The following is a 26,483-nucleotide window of genomic DNA, read 5'->3' as shown; positions in this document are numbered from 1 at the left end:
ATTTTCTTCATAAAGTTCTTAGATAAGTCATAGTACAGAAAATGTTATTTGTCAGTGGAAGAGAGTTTCACATTGACACTAATGCAGGTAACTTCCTTAATCAGGACAATCTTATGTTAGAATAGGTAATTAATTGGTCATCAATACTGTTGCAATGATACAAATAATTTGATTGGCAGCAGAGCAGTATTTGACTGGCAATTTGTTGACCAGATAATTTAGAGATCACTAGTATACCAACAGTCACCACACATTATTCCACTCTCTATACTAATCCTGTGTAGACAAGAAACTTTAATTTGTATATTATATTCCTTTTTAGCTTTGAGTGAACCTCAGAGTGTCACTGAGGGAAAATCTGGAGATAGTTGTTATCAGCAGTGGATAGTGCTGGATAAAACAAAATTATATTGTGTATAAATTACAGATGTATAATATCATTATCTCTGTTTCTAGAAAGATTTTCCAGTAATATTATAACAAGATAAGGCACCTGTACTGTAGAAAGTATTTTACAAATGGATTTAAAAAAAGAGTTAGTACTCTTTGATGTAAGCAGTTTTGAGAAAAAATGTCACATTGAAGGTGAATATTATCAGACACACTCTATATTGAGTATGAGGTAATGTGAATATAATGTCAGGTCTGTACCCAGTGTGGAGACTCAGCACTCTGAGGCTGTTTATTGTAGTGTTATCAGATAGACTACTATGACTGTAGCCATGCATGCTTCAGGCCCGCCACACAGGTCAGCTAAACTTACTGCCCTTAAATTGACATCCTCATTAATTATCACCTGATTGGTGACTTGCTTAATGATGTCGGCTTTAATTTGTAACATGAGACATTAATATGCGTAGATTTACTGGTTTAAAGGAATATTTGAATTAATATACAAAGAAATGTTATGTCAGATATATCATGAAAGTGTGACCGATATACAACTGTGGTGTGACTCTATATAGAGAATCTGTAAGATTTAGACAGTAGCATGTAGAAGCATTGTTAGATGGCCTGGGTAGTTTTGTAAATAGGTCAAGGTCAAGGTCATGACTTCTGCCATGCAAGTGTACATGCATTTAGAATTCTATGACTAAATGAAATTAACCTTCAAACATCAACAGATTAGGTCTGTTATTTATACAAATCAATACTTGATAACCATGACAACTATTGGTAGCAACCATTTAGATATCAAGACTTAGTTGCCATGACAATGATTAGTCCCAGCCAGACATATCTCAATACTTGGTAACTATGACAACATGTAACCACCACCAATCATATCTCAGTACTTGGTAACCATGACAAGTATCAGCTTCAACCAATAACAATTCAAGACTTGGTAACCATGACAGTCATGAGTCACAACCAATCAAACGTCAAGACTTACTCACTGTGACAACATGCCCAAGAGTGTCAGTCTGATAATTAGTTGGTAAACCAAGTCAGTTCTTTTTTTTTCGAATCTGATTTTTCAAAAATGTTATTAAAAGGGTTTTGAAGTCCCAAATTATATACATACAAGAGTATGGAAACACCTGTATTTTGCTTATCAAATTAAACTGTTACTACAGTGGCATGCCTGCCTCACCTCTTTATGGCTGGTGTGTTGTTTTTTCGGGAATTTTATGTGTGTAAAGACATCATATGATGGGTTTGGACAATGGTAGTTTGACCCCTATTGATGGGTGTTGATATGGAGTGTGACCTAGCATGGCTTTTGATAGTTCTGTAGCATTCCTTTGTTAATGAATGCACCAGACAACTTGATGATTTGTTTACCATTTTAAGATTTAAAACTAGCGGTGTGATTTTATGTTAAAGTATTATTTACACAAATTTAAAAGATTTTATTTATTTTGGGATTACTCCCTCATATAAAATTTGTTTTTACATATTATGTGCTTGCATGCTTGATTATTATTACGGACAATTTGTATCATTCGTAAATGTATTTATCAATATTACATAATATTTCACAGTTTATAATCCACGAGATATCAACCAAGATCCCACAACATCAACTTACCCTCAACTAACCTGTCATAATGATCTTATAATAAGTTTAATTTAGCAAGAAACAGAGGGTGATTTTACCAGAAGACCACTTGGTACCTTTTGATTGTTAAGTAACAACATTGAGTATTAATTGATAACTTGTGAAATAATTGCTGACAGTATCAGAAGTTTTGTCATTAGACTTAAATATTTACTATGTAGTTAAATGATATTTGGTTGAAAACATTAACTTTAAGGATAATAAGATCAATTTTACAACTTCTGTATGCCTTGTATCATGATGTGTATCTTTTGAGTAACGCTTGTCTCCCTTGACAGGCGGTGGTTAACAACCGTGATGACGAGCGAGAACGACTTCGACAAGAATTAAAAGCTGCACAAGATGAACTCAACATGCTGCGGGAGATTCAGCGACGTGTATCGTCTTCATCACCTACTGATGTCACGCTTGCTCGACCCCAAAGTATTATTTCTGTGGCCTCGACTTCATCAGATGTAGCAGAAGACGGCACCCTCACTCAGATAGACTCTACCGACACAGATACAGGTAATATTATACAAAAATAACTAAATATTATTACACATGTGTAACAGTCATGATAACTTGTTAAATGATGTCAGTTTATATCTAGAATACTTCACTGCTGTATTACATTTCCATATTTATCTTATGATAAGGTAGGACAACACGTAACCGCCAACCCAAAATCACAAAACACTGCCATAGCATTTGTTCTCTTTATTTATGGTAAAAGTTTTTATTTTCCATCAACCTGTTTTTTGCTATTTCACAGATCAAATCAGATTGAGAAAAAATCTTTGCCATGAAAATGAAATAAATGAAGAAAATCATGGAAGTTTTCAATATTTCTTTGGAAACTTCATCTAATTTGCTTTAAACTTTTTCCAAAACTTGAAAGCATTTCAAGTATCAGAAAAATAAAGTTTTTAGTGTATGTAAGAATAGATCTATATATACATATACATGATTGTTATTAATGAATATAAAAAGCACACTGGTATTTTTTATGTGCTGTAGTTTAGATAGATATCTGCTTGTTTCTTAATCATTCTTGTTCCATTTTGCAGAAGTTACCAAGGAAGATCTACTTGAAATTCAAACTGTAGAACCAGTTAATGCAATGGAGATGGACTTTTCTGAGGCAGAAACTGTTTCCACGGCAACAGAACTGCCACAGGAAATGGTGGACATCATGGCTGATAATTTGGTGGTAGCAGAGCCACCAGAATATGAGGCAGTTGAAGACAAGGATCCACCAGCATTGTCAGAAGAGGAGGTTCTCTCCCCTGCCGAAAACCAGGCTGTTGAGGTACATCGAGTTGATGAGGTGGTGGCAGAGGAGATCACAGAAATTGTAGAAGACCTGATTCAGGATCTTCCTGTGGTGGAGAGTAATGGTGACGCAACAGACGGTCGACGTGACAGTCTGGAGGACTATGAGGATGCCAGTGATCGCCTCGATCCCGAAGGAGGTGCTGGTCTGGAAAGTGGACTTGAGGAGGACATGGTAGTGAGTTCAGAAAGGGGAGACAATCTCACCGAGAGTAGTGAGAAAGGAGATAATTTAACAGAAAGTGATGTGGAGATGCGCGATGTTGAAGGAGACGAGGTGGAGAAACGGGACACTGAGGGCGAGTGTAACAGTGACACTGACAATAAAAGGACACAAAGTGATCATATTCTCTCCAGCACGGATCAATGTGCTGTCGACAACAGGCAGCTTATAGACAGTTCGTGTGTACTGGACAACAAATCGGACCTAGACCGTCTGACGGTGGAAGGTGGCGCCGCCCTGGAGATGACTGTAGACATTTAGTGACCTGTATAATCCATAACTTACTTGTCATTTAGGCGGTGTGTTCACGGGTCTCGCTATGCCAGCAGCACAAGGGTGGTCAGTGGTCACTTAATACAGGTGGGGTCAGCGGTCACTTTGTACAGGTGGGGTCAGCATTCATTTTTTACAGGTGGAGTCAGCAATCACTTTGTACAGGTATGGTCAGTAGTCACTTCTCACAGATGTGGTAAGTGGTCAATTGGTACAGGTGTGGTCAGCAATGAATAGGTGTAGTCACTTGTCACTTTGTTCAGTTGTGATTATTAGAAGACAATTTACAGTAGGCAACACCAAATGGTATCATTACAATATTGATCACAGGAGACAACAGCAAACGGTATTACAATATTGATCTTGAAAGACAGAACCACAAGTTTTAATTATATTGATACAGGGGACAGAATAACAATAATACTATCCTGATGCTGTAACTTCCTCCTACAGGTTGCAGGATCAGGAAACATGTACCAATCTGATATACTGTGGAGATTTGGGTTCATTGTTACACCTCTAGAATCTGGTTTACCTGGTGGCTATGTTGTGTTACACATATACGATCTGATGCATCCTGGGGTTGGAGATATTGTGTTACTTTATACCTGTAAAATCTGCTGTACCCCAGGATAAGGTGACTGTGTTAATCCTGTACAACCTGATGTGCCCAGAGGTTTGTTCGGTGTACAAGTCAACCTTGTACTTAGTCAGTGTGCTATTATAGCTAGTAGCCATCATACAAGACTTTTTAATGCAATATTCTTCCATGTATAATTCTAGAATGTGATACATACACAGTGGAATACACCGTGACCAGCTTCTGATCGACATCTTTTATAACATCTGAATCAAGAGTTTTTATGTAAAAGTAACTACATTGGTTATGTTCAGAACTTGAGGCTCATTTACTCTCAGAATGAGGCTCACATCCTCTCAAAATGAGGCTCACATCCTCTCAGAATGAGGCTCATTTACTCTCAGAATGAGGCTCACATCCTCTCAGAATGAGGCTTGGGAAAGTTTGGTCATCATTTTTAGGAGGAAAGAAATCTTTGTATAGATGACAGCATCATTAGGGAAAAGTCACAGGGAAGGGGGTCACTTTAAGAAGGTGCCAGGAAGAAAGGGGTCACTTTGTTGGTGCCAGGAAGAACGGGGTCAATTTAAGGAGGTACCAGGAAGAAAGGAATCACTTTGGGGGTGCCAGGAAGAAAGGGGTCACTTAAGGGGTGCCAGGAAGAAAGGGGTCAATTTAAGGAGGTGCCAGGGAGAAAGGAATCACTTTGGGGGTGCCAGGAAGAAAGGGGTCACTTTAGGGATGCCAGGAAGAAAGGGGTCACTTTAAGGAGGTGCCATGAAGAAAAGGATAACTTTAAGGAGGTGCCAGGAAGAAAGGGGTCAATTTAAGGAGGTGCCAGGAAGAAAGGGGTCACTTTAAGGAGGTGCCAGGAAGAAAGGGATCACTTTGGGGTTGCCAGGAAGAAAGGGGTCACTTTAAGGAGGTGCCATGAAGAAAGGGATAATTTTAAGGAGGTGCCAGGAAGAAAGGGGTCAATTTAAGGAGGTGCCAGAAAGAAAGGGGTCAATTTAAGGAGGTGCCAGGAAGAAAGGGGTCACTTTAAGGAGGTGCCAGGAAGAAAGGGGTCACTTTAAGGAGGTGCCAGGATAAAAAAATGGGGTCACTTTAAGGAGGTGCCAGGAAGATAGGGGTCACTTTGGGGGTGCCAGGAAGAAAGGGATCACATTAAGGAGGAGTTAGAAAGAAAGAGGTCACTGCAGGGAAGTGTTAGGAAGAAATGATGGTTGTAAAATGAAGTGGAGAGGAAGGGGTTTGATACAGGGAAGTGTAGGGAGGATAAGTCATTCTAGGTGTCATTAGGAAGATGGTCATGGTGACATTATTCCTTGAAGTGTGTGGCTAGTATATATGTTTTAAAAGTTATCAGCTGTTCATTTCTCTTCTAACTTATGCATTTGTTTCCATGTCTACTGTTTTTAATCATTCTCTATTGCTAATGTTGGTGTCTGAGAGAGTAAGGTGTGAGGAAAGAGAGAGAAGAATGAAGTGAGAGGAAGGGAGAAAGGAGTAAGAATGCAGTGCAGCAAATGCATTGTCACAAATATTCTATTTGAGGGATTTCTTTCCATATTTTAAATTGTTTCATGGTGATGTCTTTCGTCTACAAGATACTGTGCTGATTTATTGTATATTTTCTGTATAGTATATATCTGTACAGCGTTTCAGTATACCTGTACAGTGTAAATATTCGGTAGTTTTACCTCTGTACAGCAAACCTTTCTTCCAACATATGTCTGACCCAATTAATTTACAGACATGCATCTACAAGGTATATGTTTATAATGTGTTATTAGTAGAGATTGAGAAATACTATACACTTGATATGATAATGTAAAAATGTCTACAAATCCTGTACAACTACTAGTTTGTGTCAAAGAACACAAATTTCCTGTAACAGCCTCTCAGTGCTAACCAATATCATCTGTTTGTAAGTTACTTGTTAAGAGAAGTGTGACTTAATTTTAAACAATTTTAATTCTTTTGATGCATTGAAGCTGTGCTTATGCAACATGTGGAATCTTGAACAACATGTTGTTTACATAACAAAATGTTCATCTGGCGAAGTGTTGTTTATCTAGCAACAAGTCTGGCTAGCAAATTAATGTTCATTTGGCAAAATGTTGATTATCGAGCAAAATGTTGATTATCTTAACGACCTGTTCATCTACATAGTGACATGTGTTTTTTCTATCTCTATGTATCAACCTGTGGTTGAGACATGTTTAAATAGAGACTTGTTATTTATCTAGTGACACTCTACAGACAGGTGGTCTGTGCTGTAACCAGGAAAACGTGTAAAATCAATACTGCCTTTACCTGAACTGGTTGAATGTCATTGAGATATGCATGACTTGCTGATTTCAATGTGATTTAATCATCAAGGATTTTATATTAGACATTCTCAGGCTTGTGTTCTTTTTCTGCTCCAAGTATACTTATACCCATTTTTCATACTGGTCAGGACTGGTCCAACCATAAAACCTGCCAGCAATCACTTAGCATTACAACAGACAAGAAGGTAAAGGATTGTTGACCAATAGGTATTGGGCAGAGACCACCTGACTAGCACCAGCATATATAGAGGTCGCCTTGCAAGTGTTTGCAAAGACTGCCTGGCCAGTACTGGTGTGGGCAGAGGCTGCCTGGCCAGTATTGGTGTTGGCAGAGGCTGCCTGGCCAGTATTGGTGTTGGCAGAGGCTGGCTGGCTGGTACCATTATGGGTGGAGACTGCCTGGCCAGTATCGGTGTGGGCAGAGGCTGCCTGGCGAGTATTGGTGTGGGCAGAGGCTGCCTGGCTGGTACCATTACGGGTGGAGACTGCCTGGCCACTATTGGTGTGGGCAGAGGCTGCCTGGCTGGTACCATTATGGATGGAGACTGCCTGGCCAGTATTGGTGTGGGCAGAGGCTGCCTGGCCAGTATTGCTGTGGGCAGAGGCTACCTGGCCAGTATTGGTGTGAGCAGAGGCTATCTGGCTGGTACCATTACGGGTGGAGACTGCCTGGTCAGTATTGGTGTGGGCAGAGGCTGCCTGGCCAGTATTGGTGTTGGCAGAGGCTGGCTTGCTGGTACCATAGTGGATGGAGACTGCCTGGCCAGTATTGGTGTGGGCAGAGACTGCCTGGCCAGTATTGGTGTGAGCAGAGGCTATCTGGCTGGTACCATTATGGGTGGAGACTGCCTGGCCAGTATCGGTGTAAGCAGAGACTGCCTGGCTGATACCATAGTGGATGCAGGCTGCCTGGCCAGTTGCAATTTGTGGGTTAGCGGCTAGGCCAACACCAGCGTTTTATATTATATGTATTGTGTATGTAGTAAGTGCTTGTACCCAAAGTGGTTACTTCCTGTTGTATATAGAAATATTATAGTGTATCTACTGTAATTTAAATTCTTCTGAATGCATTCAGGAACTTGTTGGATATTTTGCAAACTAGAGAAGAAAGAAAGAGCATGTTTATAAACAAGCTTGCTTCTGTCATTGTTACTATACTTAACAAATCATGAACGGCTGCAATCATGGAAAAGTATTCTAATAAAAGGTACAAACTAAATCATATTTGTTTTCTCTTTAACAAAATGTGGTTCTGAAGAATTACCTAATTTTAAAAAATACACCCAAGAAACAAACAAAACTTTGTTCAAACCAGACAAAAGATTACTTCCAGTTGAGCTAGAGTCTCCATAAAGACATACAGAAGGAACTGTTGGTTTCACATTGTGCCAGATCTGAAAGCTCTCCTATACAACATAACGTGACACATGATGCTGTAATCAAGCTATGACAAACTACCTGGCATTGCGGAAAGGTCGTGACCCTTTCATTTAATCTACCTTTTCTGATTAGCCAGACATTTCAGATGGAAAAAACAGTTACGGTCTTGTTCTATGGCCACACACTTGATGTAATAAAAAACAAAAAATATAATTGTTCAAGAGAATCTAAATTCAAACCTGAAGGGCCGGTTTCCAAAACGGCCCCTTCTCTGATTCAAATTTCCTGTTGGTGGTGCATTGCCCATGCCGTTGTGGTCACAAATCTATAAAGTATAAAGATTTAGGTCACTTGATTTGTTTTTTATGGCTCCTCAAAGTGTTGATAAAATGATAGTCACCGTAAAGAATACATTCATGGTATGATTGTGACAAAAAATCATGTTTCCATCGCTCCATATGGCTGTTTTATGGAAGAAACAATCTCAAAAATGTCATTTTCGATGATACCATTTTAGACACAAAAACTGTGTTTTTTTTTAGAGAATACACCCTTTTATGGGCGTTGGATGCAAACCAATTTTTATCCTATTAAATAGTACGTAATATGCTATTGATGAGAGGAAAAATCATCAAAATGTAAGTGGTGGAACATTTTCAAATGTTGGGTTGAATTAGCCTATGGTTGAATTGCCGATTTTCGACTTTCTTTAGATAATTAACAAAAAAACGAGAGTATTTGCTCGGTATGTTGAGAATATGTACACAGATATGAAAAAAAGTGAGAGAAACACTTTTTCATAAAAAAATCCAAGATGGCCACTTCACAAGTCCCCGTGGTTGAAGACATTGGCTGACAAATAGACAGAACAACAAACAAAACGTGTTCCTTATGATTTTGGTTGGTTTTCGCATTTACGGGAGTGTTCATAGCTACGGGCGATTGTATAATACCTATATTTATAAGTTTGGTTAGTCACATGGTAACGGGGATCTTTCATATCGAGCCCCAAACATACTTTCGACATATGCACTCCGTTGCCGCATGGAAAACTATTTCAAGTTTTGTCGGAATTTCTTTACCTGTGGTTGTAATGGTCGAGGGTTTTCCAGCGTCCTGTAATACCCAAGGTAGTACAAGATACTGGAGATGTGCGCACACATTCCCATCGTTCTCTCTCCAACTGGGCACTGGCAGTAGTAGTCCTTTATTGGGGCCTCAACATCGGGTGAAACGGTGAACCGTATCCAAACGTTATATTTCGTTTGGCTTTTGTGTCGAGAATGTATTTGACATCGGAGAAGGTCTGTGGAGTGCTGGTAAAGCCACACCTCATAGTCTCCGTCATCACTTAAATGTTCGGCGATGTAACCAGGAGCCAGAGATATCTGATACGTTCCACACGTAATGGTTCTCAAGTAATCAAGATCGAGACGGGGAAACAGTACGGAAGATGCATCCATCTTGACAAACTCGGACCTTGCCCGTCTAGATAGATCCGGATCTATCTTGACTCTCTGAGCTAAACCGTTCGGTGTTGTCAAACGGTCCTTCATACGTTCAGCCATTAGCCTATCTTTGGCATCTCTCTCTGGAGATCTCTGGTAGATCGGTCCTCCAATACCATTCAGACAGGCTGTGACGGTTCGAAGCAAAGCCTAAATGACATTGATAAAGCTGTTAGGCACCAATTACGTTCGGAAGAATGTCCAGTGTTTCAGACAATCCACCTCGATTTGGTGATAGTTCTGTCAAGATTTGCTTGGACGTCAGAATGTTGACTTTGACCGGGTTTCAGGTATGACAGCATGCTAGCATTGAGGCCAGAGGCTTCGAGAACTGGTAGGACATCTCTAAAACCTCGGTCAACGACAACGTTGTCGTCTGGTTGTAGCCAAGTAACTAGCTTGTCCATGACTTTTTTTGTAATTGTAGCATCATTTTCGCTGCCAGTGAATGGTCCTACGGTGTCCAGAATGTAGCCATCTGGTAAGGCGATGCTCATGAATTTGACATAGTTTCTCTTCTTCTGGCCACAGTAGGACATTCTCTGAAGCTTGTGGTCGGAGCTTTTCTGGATATAAATATAGGTGCCATCTATTATGGCCGTGGCTTTATCTCAAAAAATGCTTCTGAAAAGACAGTATTGTGCCCGAGCAATTGTTCTCTTGTCAAGTGATCCGGACCTAGAAATTGTGGGACTATCGATGTGTCTAATGCCTGTACTATGGAGTGGAAAGTTTTGGACACACTTGACTTGGAAATTCCAAAAAGAGAAGAACGCTGACTCCAGGAAATGTCGGTTTTCAGTTTTACCCAGAACAGTAATAGAGCATCGTGTGTAGTCTTGGTATATATACCAGATGAAAGATATGGGGAACAGTGCGAGTGGATTTCGAGGAACTGATCTTTGGACCAACCTGTCCAGGCCATGCATGCCGAGTCATCAAGAGAAGAAAAGCTTATTGTAAACGCAGACTGGTTCTGTGAAAGGACGTGCGACACCTCTAGGAGGTCATTGATGATTTCGAACGATTTTGATGGTAACTGAGATTCCAAGGAACCTCTACCATCAACGACAACCTCTGTAGACGGATTTAAGTCGTTACCAATAAGGTGAATGGAGCAGACGCGGGATGAGGTGGGACACCACAGTTTGTGTGAATAGATCAGGTGATGTCTTGCACGTTTTGGTAAGACTGATGATTTTGTTCCATTTTTTGGAAAGGTAACAAGACAGAGACAACATTTTTGTGTGAAGATGATCCATTCAAAAGATCATGAAGAGTCAGCAACGGCAGGATATGGGACGGGGAGTCGTCTTCTTCCTCTATATCCTGGTTCTGCTCGGGTTCAGGTTTAGGCTGATTTTTGTGTTCCGAAGATACTTCATGTAGCACTTCTGGCAAATAAATGCTTGTTCCTTTGCTGACATCAATCCTTGTTGCACCAGCGTATCTAGGAGCCATTTATATTGTGGACTATTTACATTGCGTGCACTTCTGTTCTTATTGCCACTACGTTTCTTTAAGTATACTTGACACTCTTCTCCAACACATTTACCCTCCATCTTGAAACAATAACGATTGGTTTATGAAGCGTCGATAAAGTAACAAAATAGCAAGCCACCGATGATTGCTGTAAACAGCTAATACTTAGTAGTTTGGTACAATTATGCGAAAATGTGTGATAAATAACGAACAACTAATTACACAAAATAACAAGAGAATATAATAAATCACATTCAATACCTCCAAGAAGCGCAGAATTGATTGAATACTTAGAGCAAAATATAGTATTTCATATGGATAATCTATCTATTCGATGTGGCGTGGTCGGCAGGCACAAAGAAATTGAGACAAGTCAGGGTCTCAACCCTGACAGAGCCACAACGCTTTGGAGATGGGACAATAAAACAAGGAAATTGAGACAAGAATAGCTAGCGTCGAGTGATTGATTTCGTAAACGTATAGACAATGACAAGAAGATACGGATAAATGTACAAGGCCACACGATCAGAAAATTCAGAAGAGGACAGCTTGAGATAGAACAGTATTCATGCATCAGGGTGTCCTCAGTGTAAATCTTTATATCGATACTATTTATTTAGTCGTTACACATCATAAAACTGTCATGAAAATATCCGCTCTGATATTCAATATAAAAGTTAGTATATAATAAGCTATATAATAGGGTTTCAGACAAGGTTGTTACTCATTTCCCCTTTTCTTTCAATTTACAACCACATTCAGGCGGCGATATGAGAACGTTCCACCACATGGAATTAACTGATTTTTTTGTACACATATTAAACAAGTAAAGCTCTATCCGATTTTCTGATGGAAATTTGCATCCAAAACTATATAACGGGAGAAAATTGCAAATTAATGGCATTTATCAAAGGAAATTTGTACTATGTTGCGAATTACAATTTCGAGATAACCTTCTTTTATTTACGAACTTATGTCTTTGATGCTGAAATTGACAACTTTATAAAAATACATTTTCACTGAAATTATGAAATCTGGGTGTCGGAAAGGTGTAAAATTATTTTTCGGAAAAGAAAAAAACAGTAGTTGAGCTAGATAAGAAATTATACGGGGGCAGGCTTCTAAGGAAAATTAACATTACTGGAAACAGGCCCTTTGATAAAACACGCGAAAAATCTTAAAATGCTAACTCCTGTGAAAAGCACAGGAACACAAGATTTTTATGTCAGTAAGTTCTGGCGAATTCCTTACATGAAAACGAGGTAAATAACAATAAATAGAATCATTAGGACAACCATTAAAATGTCCCCATAATCTTCATTAACAATCAATAATTTATGTGCCAGGTTGGAAAGGGTCTTACTGTGGGAGAAAACTGGAAATATCCAGAAAGAACTCGTGCGATTGGTCAGCCAAGTGACCCCATATATCTTTTCCTGTCCGATCGGGGAATTGAGCCTTGGTCAATGAGTACGTTATTGCTGTGCCATCAGTCCACACAAAGAAATGATAGTTTCTATTTAACTGGCACGTGAGTGTAATGGCCCAGAATAAAGTGATGCCGTAGCTGTATCGTCCAAATTTTCTCCAGTGAATACTAACCTCACTCCTCCACTGACTTCCTGGTTTAATCCCTGTACATGTTAATTCTATTTTCAAATTTCAAAAGTGAAAAAGTTAAGAGTGTTATTATTTATTTCTGGATTAATTTTCGTATCTGCGCAGTTTTATGTATAGTACATTTGTATGTATACTTCGGTATGAAAGTATTTATACAATTAGAGAATATTTATCTGTTTGAGAATAAGGTGCTTTTTAGATAACTGTCTCTTTTAATGTAGGGGTACGTTTCATGTTAACCATAACAGACATGGCTTTTCGTAAACGAGAAAGCAAACAGTTGCGTGGAGTTTGCTCAACATTCGACATGCAATATTCAACATTCAGAACTTGAATGTTGTGTTTCACAACATATTAAATATGAAGTTTGAAATATGAAAGTTGTACATCATGACATACTAAATATGACATTCAAAATATGAAAGTTGTGCATCAGGACATACTAAAAACGACATTCAAAATATGAAAGTTGTGCATCAGGACATACTAAAAACGACATTCAAAATATGAAAGTTGCGCATCACCACATACTAAATACGACATTCAAAATATGAAAGTTGTGCATCACCACATATTAAATACGACATTCAAAATATGAAAGTTGTGCAACACCACATATTAATTACGACATTCAAAATATGAAAGTTGTGCATCACCACATACTAAATACGACATTCAAAATATGAAAGTTGTGCATCACCACATACTGAATACAACATTCAAAATATGAAAATTGTGCAACACCACATACTAAATACAACATTCAAAACATGAAAGTTGTGTATCACCACATACTAAATACGAAATTCAAAATATAAAAGTTGTGCATCACCACATTCTAAATACGACATTCAAAATATGAAAATTGTGTATCAGGACACACTAAATACGACATTGAAAATACGAGTTGTGCATCAAGTGATACTAAATACGACATTCAAAATATAAAAGTTGTGCATCATGACATAATTAATACGACATTCAAAATATGAAAGTTGTGCATCACCACATTCTAAATACGACATTCAAAATATGAAAGTTGTGCATCAGGACACACTAAATACGACATTGAAAATACGAGTTGTGCATCAAGTGATACTAAATACGACATTCAAAATATAAAAGTTGTGCATCACGACATTCAAAATATGAAAATTGTGCAACACCACATACTAAATATGACATTAAAAATATGAAAGTTGTGCATCATGACATTCTTAATACGACATTCAAAATATGAAAGTTGTGCATCACCACATACTAAATACGACATTAAAAATATTAAAGTTGTTTATCATGACATACTTAATACGACATTCAAAATATGAAAGTTGTGCATCACCAAATACTAAATACGACATTCAAAATATGAAAGTTGTGCATCAGGACACACTAAATACGACATTCAAAATAGGAAGGTGTGCAACACCACATATTAATTACGACATTCAAAATATGAAAGTTGTGCATCACGACATACTAAATACGACCTTAAAAATATGAAAGTTGTGCATCACGACATACTAAATACGACATTGAAAATACGAGTTGTGCATCAAGTGATACTAAATACGACATTCAAAATATAAAAGTTGTGCATCACGACATTCAAAATATGAAAATTGTGCAACACCACATACTAAATATGACATTAAAAATATGAAAGTTGTGCATCATGACATACTTAATACGACATTCAAAATATGAAAGTTGTGCATCACCACATACTAAATACGACATTCAAACTATTAAAGTTGTGCATCACCACATACTGAATACGACATTCAAAATATTAAAGTTGTGTATCACCACATACTAAATACGACATTCAAACTATTAAAGTTGTGCATCACCACATACTAAATACGACATTCAAACTATTAAAGTTGTGTATCACCACATACTGAATACGACATTCAAAATATGAAAATTGTGCAACACCACATTATAATTACGACATTCAAAATATGAAAGTTGTGCATCACCACATACTAAATACGACATTCAAACTATTAAAGTTGTGCATCACCACATACTAAATACGACATTCAAACTATTAAAGTTGTGCATCACCACATACTGAATACGACATTCAAAATATGAAAATTGTGCAACACCACATTATAATTACGACATTCAAAATATGAAAGTTGTGCATCACCACATACTAAATACGACATTCAAAATATGAAAGTTGTGTATCACCACTTACTAAATACGACATTCAAAATATAAAAGTTGTGCATCACCACATTCTAAATACGACATTTAAAATATGAAAATTGTGTATCACCACATACTAAATACGACATTCAAAATATGAAAGTTGTGCATCACCACATACTAAATACGACATTCAAAATATGAAAGTTGTGCATCACGACATACTAAATACGACATTCAACATACGAGATGTGCATCAAGTGATACTAAATACGACATTCAAAATATAAAAGTTGTGCATCACGACATTCAAAATATGAAAGTTATGCATCACCAAATACTGAATATGACATTCAAAAGATGAAAGTTGTGCATCATGACATACTTAATACGACATTCAAAATATGAAAGTTGTGCATCACCAAATACTGAATATGACATTCAAAAGATGAAAGTTGTGCATCACCACATTCTAAATACGACATTCAAAATATGAAAGTTGTGCATCACCAAATACTGAATATGACATAAAAATATGAAAGTTGTGCATCACCAAATACTGAATATAACATTCAAAAGATGAAAATTGTGCATCATGACATACTTAATACGACATTCAAAATATGAAAGTTTTGCATCACCAAATACTGAATATGACATTCAAAAGATGAAAGTTGTGCATCACCACATTCTAAATACGACATTCAAAATATGAAAGTTGTGCATCACCAAATACTGAATATGACATTCAAAAGATGAAAGTTGTGCATCACCACATTCTAAATACGACATTCAAAATATGAAATTTGTGCATCACCACATACTGAATATGATATTCAAAATATGAAAGTTGTGCATCACCACATTCTAAATGCGACATTCAAAATATGAAAGTTTTACATCACCACATACTAAATACGACATTCAAAATTTGAAAGTTGTGCATCATGACATACTTAATACGGCATTCAAAATTCGAATGTTACACACCATGACATACGACATACGAAAACCAACAAGACTGAGAAGGAGAATGAAGAATTCCATCAACTCTGGGTGACGTTCTCGCTGCAATCATAAGACACTATCTCTTAGTCCTTACTATAATATCAAATTATGCAATTGAATGAATTAGTGATGTCACTAAAATAAATAATTGTCATCATTTTATTGAGCTTTCTCGTGGCTTTCAAAGAGTAGACGTTTAAGGCTTCTTTCAAATAATGATTTAGTGACATCATAATTATGGTTTACTGACGTCACTATAATCATTTACTGACATCACTATGATCATTTACTGACGTCACTATGATTCAGTGACATCACTATAACGATTTTGTGACATCACTTTAATGATTCAGTGACATCACTATAATGATTCAATGACATCACTATAATGATTTAGTGACATCACTATAATGATTCAGTGACATCAATATTATGAATGTGACTTCACTATAATGATTCGGTGACATCACTATAACAATTTTGTGACATCACTTTAATGATTCAGTGACATCACTATAATGATTTAGTGACATCACTATAATGATTCAGTGACATCACTATAATGATTTAGCGACATCACTATAATGATTCAGTGACATCACTGTAATGATACTGTGACATCACTAAAATGATTCAGTGACATCACTATAATGATTCGGTGACATCACTATAATGATTCGGTGACATCACAATAATGTTTCTATGACATCACTATAATGATTTTGTAATATCATTTTAATGATTCAGTGACATCACTATAGTGATACTGTGACATCACTATAATGATTCAGTGACATCACTATAATGATTCGGTGACATCACTATAATGATTTTGTGACGTCACTATAATGATTCAGTGACGTCACTATAATGATTCAGTCACATCACAAATAATTCAGTGACATCACTATAACGTTTTAGTGACATCAATATAATGATTTAGTGACATCACTATAACGATTCAGTGACATCACTATAATGATTTTGTGACGTCACTATCGATTGAGTGACACTGTGATAATGATCTACTAAATTCACTTTACTATTTAGTAATTTCTGCACAATTGATTTGACGTCAATATACACATAACGATTTATTGACATCAGGTTATATTTAATTATCATCTTTAACATACAAATGTTTTATTTGTTGTTATTCACACCCAAAAACATATTTGAACGATTCTTTTGAATATGATTTTTATTAAATGAAAAATTGACGTAAATTTCGTCAGGTTGTTTCTAAATTTACGTAGTGCAAATGTTATTATACAAATGTTCATATAAAATAAAAACAATTTATACGATATACATGTACATGCATGAAATGAAACCAAAAGCCTAATTCGATTTAAAATATATTCCATGTAATATACGGTGCCGGTCAGTGATAAAGAAAAAAAACTGCATGGAAATTAGATTCGGGGAAAATTGTGTAAATCGAAAGTGAAAGTTGGAAAACCCAAGTCTCCGTCAAAGCGTTTTCGAGACCATACGTTTCAACAGTACAACGATAGACGGTGTGTGTAACGCGTCTTTTGGAAATTAAGGACCATTTGAAATTTGACATCACTTTAGAAGCTTTATGCAGATACAGCGATTTATAAACATTTCATTCTAATATGTCCACGGGAAGTCGTGCAGGTGAAAAACAAGGTATGTATATGTTTCACAGCCTAAAGGGATTAAATGTAAATCGTTAACATAAATTTCTCTGTTGTAACTTGATAGGGCACCTGCAATGGTATGTTTCTATTTTGGACGTAAACGTTAGCACAGTCATACTCTCTGTGTAGTAGAGGAAAGAAGAATGTGAAACAAAAAGAAAACATTGAAATAACAATGAAACAATATGATGAAAAATGTAAAATGTTAGTTTTGGTTGTTATTTCGCAAATGTTTTTACATTATATTTGCATTTGCTTCAAGATTACTTGAATTTACCTGTAACATACTTTAATATTCAATATCTTTAATAAAATGAAAATCTGTATTTTATGTGAACCAGTGCTGTATGATTAAATGATTTCACTCGTCGATCTGATACTTAATGGTGATTGTGATTATATGACAGTACAATATTCATGTTAAGATCTAGGTGTCACACATTCATAATCATTCTATAGGACATCAGGTCTCTCACACCCCATTTTGGGACTGGGGCCCGGGGCCCTTAGAATTGGGAAAAATAGCGGCGTTTCTCTTAGAATTGGGAAAACTTGGGGTCTAAATTGGGAAAAAAAGATAATATTTTGCATGGGGTATTCGGCCCCAAATCTGGCAGATCGGGAGCCCTGGAAGTATTCCATATTAGATTGTTTTTAAAGCCCACTGGGTTACATTTCTTTGTTTAGTGATGTTTTTGTCAAGGTTCTTTACATGCATGTTCCTCGATTACCTTGTAATCTGGATAACTTGATGCTTGAGTTCCTGTAATCTGAAGGGACTGTAATTTAGTTTCACTTGCTGTATTTATACAAGGTGATAACTTGGCTACATTTTATACCTGTCCGTTTTCAACACTGACATCTGCCACTAGGAAATGTTATCATAAAACAGTGAATTTTAGGTACACAATTAAATTTGATACTTTGTTTTCCTGACAGCTAATCTCCGGGAAAGAAAACCAAAAAAAGATGAGGCGAAGCAGAATGTGCCTTCAGAGGATTATCTTGGGCAAGAAGGTCCTGATAACGATACGGTGCAAAAACGGATAATGTCATTTACACCTGTACAATATGGCTTAGGCATAATAACAATGCTGGTACTAGTAATGGGAAGTACTGTGTAAGTACTTAACTGATTAAATATACATGATTAAGTGAGAGATTATGTCACATACTCTGATACCTACTACTCAGTCTGGATTTGTAATCACAGGTGATATCCAAGTTACATGGATTGACACTATCTACCTGTGACGGATTTGGTTTCTTGGGAAGCTGAGAGATGAAGTAGTCTCACAAAGCGGATGTGGTTGCATCCTTGGGCAAGATACTTTATTGTAATATAAAGATTTTATATGAAATTCTTACTGATATTACAGTGTAATTTGGCATTCCTGCAAATGTCTTGGCTTTTTGTATGTTTCTGCTAATATGATTTAATTTAGTGTGCTTGTTGTTTACTTTTTTTGTTTATTTTACATATTTTCCTTTCTCTGACTTCCCTGTTAATATCATGGTTTGCATTATATGATATTACTGGTTTTAGCATGGCTCACTTTATATGGCATTCCTGTTAATATCACTGTTTATTTAATGCAACATTCCTGTTAATATCACTGTTTACTTTTGTGACATCCCTGTTGATATCACATTTTCCATTTTGGAAGGACCCTGGTCATAACATCACTTACTGTGATTGACATAGTTAACTTTCACATTAGTGTCAATAGCATGGTTTCCCTTATGGAAAATGAATGAAGAAATGAATTCAAAAATAAGTTTAACAAAAGAAGATTGGTAGTAATTTTCCAGTCCTTACTCTCCTTTGTGGACAATATAGGTGATAATAGTGTAACGTCATGAGGAATATCATTCCATCATGTATCTATGTATTTCATATTATTGAATAGAAAATATTTAGAAGTTTTTTTTAGGTTAAGATAGATCTGAAAGCACAGTACTCCTTATAAGGGCCTTAAACCATACCTTTTACTGGGGATGCAAGAAGGTAATGCCACATTGTCTGGTACATACGTAAATCATTTTTGAGAACATTGAGGCCTGCAGCTTGTACTGAGAAATGTACTGATGGACTTTACAAGTCTATTGGATGTTTTTTTAAACTATTATTTTTAATATCTGGGATGGTCAGGTGGTGCAGTGGTAATGCACTCGCCTTTCTCCTAGCAGACCGGGGTTCGATTCCCGTAACGGACATGAAAAGGTAAGGGGTCACCTGCCCGACCACGTGGGTTTTCCCCGGATACTCCGGTTTCCTCCCACAATGACCCCTCGTGCACTTACATTTGGGCCAACAAAAGTGATTAGTATAAGTTGACATAACTTGTTTCGCAATTGTTGTAAAATAAATAAAGTTAATATTATATATCTGTTGTCTGTTGCAGGTATACATTGCATGCTAGAAATGGAGAACTTGTATCCAGGATAGAAAAATTAGAAAGGAAAATTCTAATTGACCAAGATATTGAGAAGCTCCAAAGTGTTGTTAAAAAGTTGGAAGGCAGCAGTTCAGAGTTGGAAACAAAGGTTAAAACAATGGATAACACAGTTAAGAAATTGGAACCAAAAGTTAACGAATTGGATGAAACATTTGATAAATTAAAACCTACAGCAGCGGCATGTAAGGAAACTATAGACAAGTTAGAGCCAAAACTTGTCACATTGGATCAAACTGCTGACAAAATGGAACCTAAAGTTGAAACAATAAAGGAAAAAGTCTCAAAAATGGAACCGAAAGTTGACGAAATGGATGCAAAAGTTACCAAACTGGAACCAGTAGTCAAACAAATGGATGGAAAATTTCAGATATTGGAACCAAAAGTTGACAAAAGCTCTAAATTGGTTGAAGGAATGGAACCAAAAATAAAAATATTAGATGAAACGGTCAAGAGCTTACAACCAAAAGTTAAAATGATTGATGATAAAGTTGGAGAAATGGAACCCAAAATGGAGCATTTGGATGATATAGTTATAAAATTAGAACCAACGGTGGAAGAAATGAGTGGAGCAGTTAAGGAAATGGAACCAACAATTAAAATGTTAGATTTAACATTTAACAGATTAAAACAAGAAATTGAGAAGTCAGATGGAATAATGACAGAATTAAAACCAAAAATAGAAACAATCAAAGAAACATTTGACAGATTAGAACCAAAAGTTGATAGAACTGATAAAACTGTTCAAAAATTAGAACCAGTAATTCAAGACATGGACAGAAAAGTTGACAAATTAAAACCAACGGTTGGAGGTTTAGATGAATCAGTTAAGAGCATGGAAGAAAGAATTGAAACCTTGAACACCAAAGTGTCCGATACAGAGAGTAAGTATCAAAGTAACATTAAAAAAACAAAGAAAACAAACTTATGTGAGGATCAGGATAGATGTGTCCTGACCTTCAATGTTTTTATCTTCTAAAGTTTAAAATCTTTTAATGGACTTCATTACCTGTTTTTATCCAGCATTAAACCAGGCAGGAGGGGTTTAGGATAGGTGGGAGGGGGTAAGGACAGCTGGGAGGGGGTAGAGGGAGGGAGTGAGGACAGGTGGTAGGGGATAGTGGGAGGAATTAGGACAGATGGAAGGGGGTAGTGGGAGAGGACAGGTGGTAGGTGTAGTGGGAAGGATAAGGACAGATGAGAGGAGGTAGTGGGAGAGGAAAGATGGGAGGGGTAAATCCAGGTGGGATGGGGTATAAAACATAATACATAGTGATTCACAATGTCAGCCCAAGTAATACATAGTGATTCACAATGTGGCTATGTATTACTTAAGCTGAGTAAGGGAATCACTATGTATTACTTTAGCTGAGTAAGGGAATCACTATGTATTACTTAAGCTGAGTAAAGGTATCGCTATGTATTACTTTAGCTGAGTAAGGGAATGGTTATGTACAATTTTTTGTGACATTATGAATCACTGTGTATGCCGATAATCTGTCTGAATTTATAGAATTATTAAGTGAAGAATTGAAGTAGTTTAATAATTCTTTGTTTTAATTGCAGCATTAACAGGTGATGTAAGAGATTTGAAGAACATAACTGAAGAAATGCATGAACGCTTGAGTAACCTTGGTAATTATTCCTGGAAAAAACTTCCAGAGAGTCACCTACGGTTAGATCACCTGGAATTATCTTCGAGCTCCCATTTCAAATTCTTGTGTAAGTAAGGTCATATCATTTTAATGTATAAGACTCTCCATTGAAATCTCCAATAACTATCATTATAAAGGTCAGTATCCTTCACTTTATTTTGCATCACTTAATGATTTCAACAGTCAAGGTCTCATTCCTATATGTGTCACATGACTACAATATATAAGAGTGATTTCTTTTTTTAGACAACATCTACAGCAAATTGTGCTAAATGAAATGATTTTGTAAGAGATACTGAAAAATTATTCATTTTTCTACGATATACTGAAAAATCATTAATTTTCGTTTTGATATACTGAAAAATCATTAATTTTTGTATGACATACTGAAAGAGAATTAATTTTTGTTTGATATACTGAAAAATTGTTAATTTTGTATGAAATACTGAAAGAGAATTAATTTTTGTTTGATATACTGAAAAATTGTTAATTTTGTATGAAATACTGAAAGAAAATTTAATTTTTGTATGACTTACTGAAAGAAAATTAATTTTTGTATGATATACTGAAAAATATATCACCCTCAGGGTAGGCGAAGATTCTAATAATCGACATAATAAAAGGTCAATGAAATAGTTTTTTTTTTTTTGAAACCACAAAAATTGGGGCCCATGAATTTTTTTTTTTCAGTATACCTGTTTACTGTCAATGATATGCAAAGTATAGGTTAATGTTTCCAATCTTGTTGGTTTTACAGGTGTGTTACTGGTGATGTCTTTATGTCTGGTCTGTTGGTCTGTGTACAGTTATTCTCAGATATCAGGGATGAAGAATGTCCAGTACCGTCCAACTTCTGCAGCAGTTAACCAGAGAATTGCCCAGACTCCTACAACAGACAGGGAGTCGTATAGGGTAGGTGTTGATGTCTGGGTCCTTCCTGCCTCATGTATATACAAATTCATTACCTGCTGAAAGATCAAAAGTGACATTATTTTGTGGTAATGAGTCTGGCAGCAACTTGTCCCTTTACATGAATTCTCTATAACCATGAGACCCAGGGTCTATACGGTCTGTATAGCATGCATGAAAGGATTACTTTAATCTACTTTCAAAGTGAAAGGGGTCAAATTTTTTAAAATCTTAAAAATCTTCTTCTCAAAAAGTACTACATGGTTTAGGATATGTAGCATGCTGGCATGAATGATAAGGATACCATATTCAAATAAATGACATTGACTCACTTTCAAGGTCACATGGGCCAAGTGTGGCAAAAGTTCAAACAACTTCTTTTTAATAATCAGGAGCTTCTGGTTTTGAATACATGTTCACCACTGGCAATATATAAACTGTAGAGTTGGAGTTTGTTATTTGAGAGTTACCAAAAGAAAGTTTTAAAAGGCTTCAGAGATTCAGATTGATGAAGATTAGCGGGAAATTTTATGGTCTGTATTCATAATGGTGTCATGTGGGAAAGATTCTGTTTACTTCAGTTATATGAAGTTGGACATGTTTAATACTTGTTTGTATGCCTGCTGGTTCTGTTGTTGTATACTTTGTTCTCATTTTGAAATGTGACAGGACTTAGTTGAATTTACACAGTGAGCATCATCAATGAAGCAGGAATCACTAAGGCTTCAGGAACACCTGGTTATCGCCCTATGTATTTTTCGTGAATTTCGTTTTACTCACTTTTCATCAATCTTGGCCTTGAATTAAGAATCTGATGACATGTCAATATTTCCTTTGATGGGCTGTTCTGGAATAAGACACAAGAAAAATATGAGTTTATCTTTCTTTTCTCTTTCTGTTCAGTCAGTGTTGACCTCTCAGATAATTCATTATTTTTAAATTTTCTCAACAGCCGGTGCAGTCAGTACTTGACAGCATGCATCCCTCATCTCTTGCCAACCAGATATGTGTGATCAGTTTCTACCCCGAGACCATGGCATTACATATGAGACTGGTAGAATCTGCCTGCAGAAATGGAGAACTCGCCAAAGTGGCAAGAGTTAGTTTCTTTTTATCTAATCACAACAGCATCCCTAAATTACCCCGTGTTAAAGTCTTCCTGGTATTTGTGGATTTCAACGAGAGAGATATAATTCTAGAACATCCACAGCGAGAGGTTGGTGACCTTAGACTGACAACTGTCCAAGGAGCTCGCAAACTAGGAGGTTAGTTGATGAGGTCATGGAACTTGTCTATTTTCAAAATTAAAATTAATTTGAAATATTTTGAGATTGACTGTAAATGTATCTTTTTTAGCTGTAATTTTATTTTAGCACTTCTTCCATTGAACAGAACATGCTAAAATATTGTAACACTAATCATAGTTTATACATACTGCTTAATTAGTGATTATTATGGATGCCTAAATGTATGATTGTGCTCATTTGCCAAAAAATATGAAGCACTAAAATTTTAATGCAATAAATTAATAACATGAGACATTGTCTAAGTTTAACTGGAAAATTAATTTTTATCAATACTGATAGTTCAAGTACATGTGATAATTGATTATGAAACTGTAGCCCAATTTCAACAATAGTCAAGATTTTTATATGTTTTCACAGCACATTGTAACAAAATCTATCTTGTTTAACAACAGGTGATGTGTTTGTGGTATATGTAAAGGACAAAGGATCACAGAATCTTGATGGAGGTCAATTGTATAACAAACGTTTGCGCTCCATCGAAACACATCCTGAACTTTCTGACCTCAGTGCTAAACAACGCGTGCTGACAACATTTGATGGGTTTACAGTGCACCAGTGCTCTCATCTTGCCAAATGTTTCTTAAGGACACTACAAAAGTAGTAGCAGCACCAGGTTGACACTCCTTGTTTGTGCTGGAGTTTCCTCCCCTTATTTTCATTCTGATTTTCATTTTTACTGCAACAAAATTTTAATCGGTTCGCTGCGAGTAACTGTGAGCTGTCCTTATAATGCAGTTCCTTTGGTCACAATATCACTGGTTATAACTTAGAAGGTTTAGGCATTTTCATAATTAATTTTTGAAAGGCTTCTTAGACCCTACAATAACATTACACACTCCTAATACTTAGATGTTAACAATTGAAATGCTACAGCAATTTTATGCTGAGATTTCTTTGTATTTTTTCCTTTTTTCTTTTTCATTTTTTTCCCAAAATTGAACATGTATTGGACTCAATCATTTTTATTCAAGAAAAATGAATCAAACCATTATTGGGGTAGATTATTTATTTCATGAATTTTCCATGTTTTGTATGCAAAAGTTTCAGTGTCCACATATATACCTCCCACACCCCTGATGTTTTGCACATATGATATTTAATTCAGTATTGTGTAGTCAAGCTGCTTCTGATGAATTTTGTTATCAATTCGCATCATAATCCAAACTAATCAACACAGCGTCATGGTAAAACTTTGTGTTGTACTATCCGAGAGCTTGACTATAACTGAATTCATTATTGTACTTGTTTGCCAGAAAATAAAAATGTGCTAAAATTTGAATGCCCTAAATTAAGTATGTTTGAAATATACAATATAGAGCATATGTTACTACTTCTTTATTCTAAAGTGTAATTTAGATTTATATATTAAAAAAGTGAGGATATAACCCTTTAATACTACATGTAGCTTCAATATAAGGCTGGGGTTTAGAGATCTTCAGTTAACATGAAACTAGCAGCATGTTGTCATTGAAACATCCATTAAATAAAACATGCTGTAGTGAAACCTGAGGTTTCAGATGTGATCTCCAGAGGTGTAAAGATAGTGATAAGTGTAACAATGAGATGTTCCACAAGATCAAACTGAGATATATGTGTTTTTTTTTTAATTACAATTCCCAAAGAGGGTTACGATATCTGAGGGCCAGAAAACCTGTCAGCATCTGCTAATTTTAGTATAAATATTCTAAGGAAAATTAAAAAATTATATATTCATTTTTGAGTTTTTGGACACAATTTATTTGTTAATGTTACACTGCCAATAATATTGTGGTGTGTTTCTGTTTAGTTAGATGATTATGTAGTTTGGCTTTGTTGTTATTTTTAACACTAAAATTGATTAAAGCTTTTACTGTGACTTGTATATGGTTTATCTTAGTTTGTTTTTTAATCTAAACGAGGATGAATTTTAATGAAACTGTATAAACATTTATCACTTTAGTTCTGTTCATGCTCCTGACTGCTGCAGTAGAATGGTCCCTTCATCCGTTAATTTTTAGGTCACCTGAGCCAAAGTCTCATGGTGACCTATTGCCATCATGATTTGTCTGTCGCCGTGCGTTGTGTGTCATGTGTCGTTAACTTTTCATATATTCGACTTCTTCTCAAGAACCACTGAAGGGATTTTAACCAAACTTGGCACAAAGCATCCCATGGGAAGCTGCTTCAAGTTTGCGAAGAAAAAGGGCGTGGCCCCAATAGGGGCCCAGGAGGGGGAAAAAGGGTGTAAAATTAGGTAAATCTTTAAAAATCTTCTTCTCATGAACCAACAGTCAGATTAAGTTCATATCTGATATTTAGGGTCCTTATGGCAAGGTCTAAAAATGACCCCACTAGTTCTTTGATCCTGTCTGTGTTTTCTCCCAGCAAGCAAAATGTTGTTCCTTAAAGGGCAATGGTTGCCAAGTGGTTAAGGCCTCTGGGCGTATTTATCACATCTATTTAATATGTCCCTGTATATATAGGACTTGATACAACCTTTGGTCTATCATATACGCCCCTGTATATATAGGACTTGATACAACCTTTGGTCTATCATATAC

General features: G+C 36.3%; 3 protein-coding genes across 7 annotated transcripts in view; all 3 read left to right on the top strand.

Annotated features, from left to right (window-relative positions):
- LOC132556597 (rho guanine nucleotide exchange factor 11-like) overlaps positions 1 to 8,007 on the top strand; it is a 114,953-nt gene extending 106,946 nt beyond the window's left edge. For all 5 annotated transcript variants that reach the window (XM_060221023.1, XM_060221020.1, XM_060221024.1 and 2 more), the window contains 2 exons: positions 2,341 to 2,569; positions 3,112 to 8,007. In XM_060221023.1, coding sequence (XP_060077006.1) covers positions 2,341 to 2,569; positions 3,112 to 3,860 — 978 coding nt within the window. In that variant the 3' untranslated portion in view covers positions 3,861 to 8,007. The remainder of the gene's footprint in view (positions 1 to 2,340; positions 2,570 to 3,111) is intronic.
- On the top strand, positions 3,872 to 8,007 carry LOC132556598 (uncharacterized). The gene is made up of 2 exons (XM_060221025.1): positions 3,872 to 7,122; positions 7,153 to 8,007. The coding sequence occupies exon 2, from the start codon at positions 7,173 to 7,175 to the stop codon at positions 7,728 to 7,730; it is 558 nt and encodes a 185-aa protein (XP_060077008.1). The 5' UTR covers positions 3,872 to 7,122; positions 7,153 to 7,172; the 3' UTR covers positions 7,731 to 8,007.
- Positions 8,008 to 17,485: 9,478 nt separating this feature from the next.
- LOC132556596 (uncharacterized) lies at positions 17,486 to 25,804 on the top strand. Its single transcript, XM_060221018.1, has 7 exons — positions 17,486 to 17,605; positions 18,556 to 18,736; positions 20,022 to 20,956; positions 21,639 to 21,794; positions 22,485 to 22,639; positions 23,589 to 23,901; positions 24,336 to 25,804. Exons 1-7 carry the CDS (start codon positions 17,572 to 17,574, stop codon positions 24,542 to 24,544), a joined length of 1,983 nt encoding a protein of 660 aa, XP_060077001.1. The 5' UTR covers positions 17,486 to 17,571; the 3' UTR covers positions 24,545 to 25,804.
- The last annotated feature ends 679 nt before the right edge of the window (positions 25,805 to 26,483 follow it).

This window comes from Ylistrum balloti, unplaced genomic scaffold, assembly GCF_031769215.1.
Source record: "Ylistrum balloti isolate Yb309-2 unplaced genomic scaffold, AGI_CSIRO_Ybal_v1 Utg370580, whole genome shotgun sequence".
In the NCBI taxonomy this organism is placed as follows: domain Eukaryota; kingdom Metazoa; phylum Mollusca; class Bivalvia; order Pectinida; family Pectinidae; genus Ylistrum; species Ylistrum balloti.
Note: the sequence above shows the minus strand (reverse complement) of the source record. Positions and strands in the feature narration are given on the sequence as shown.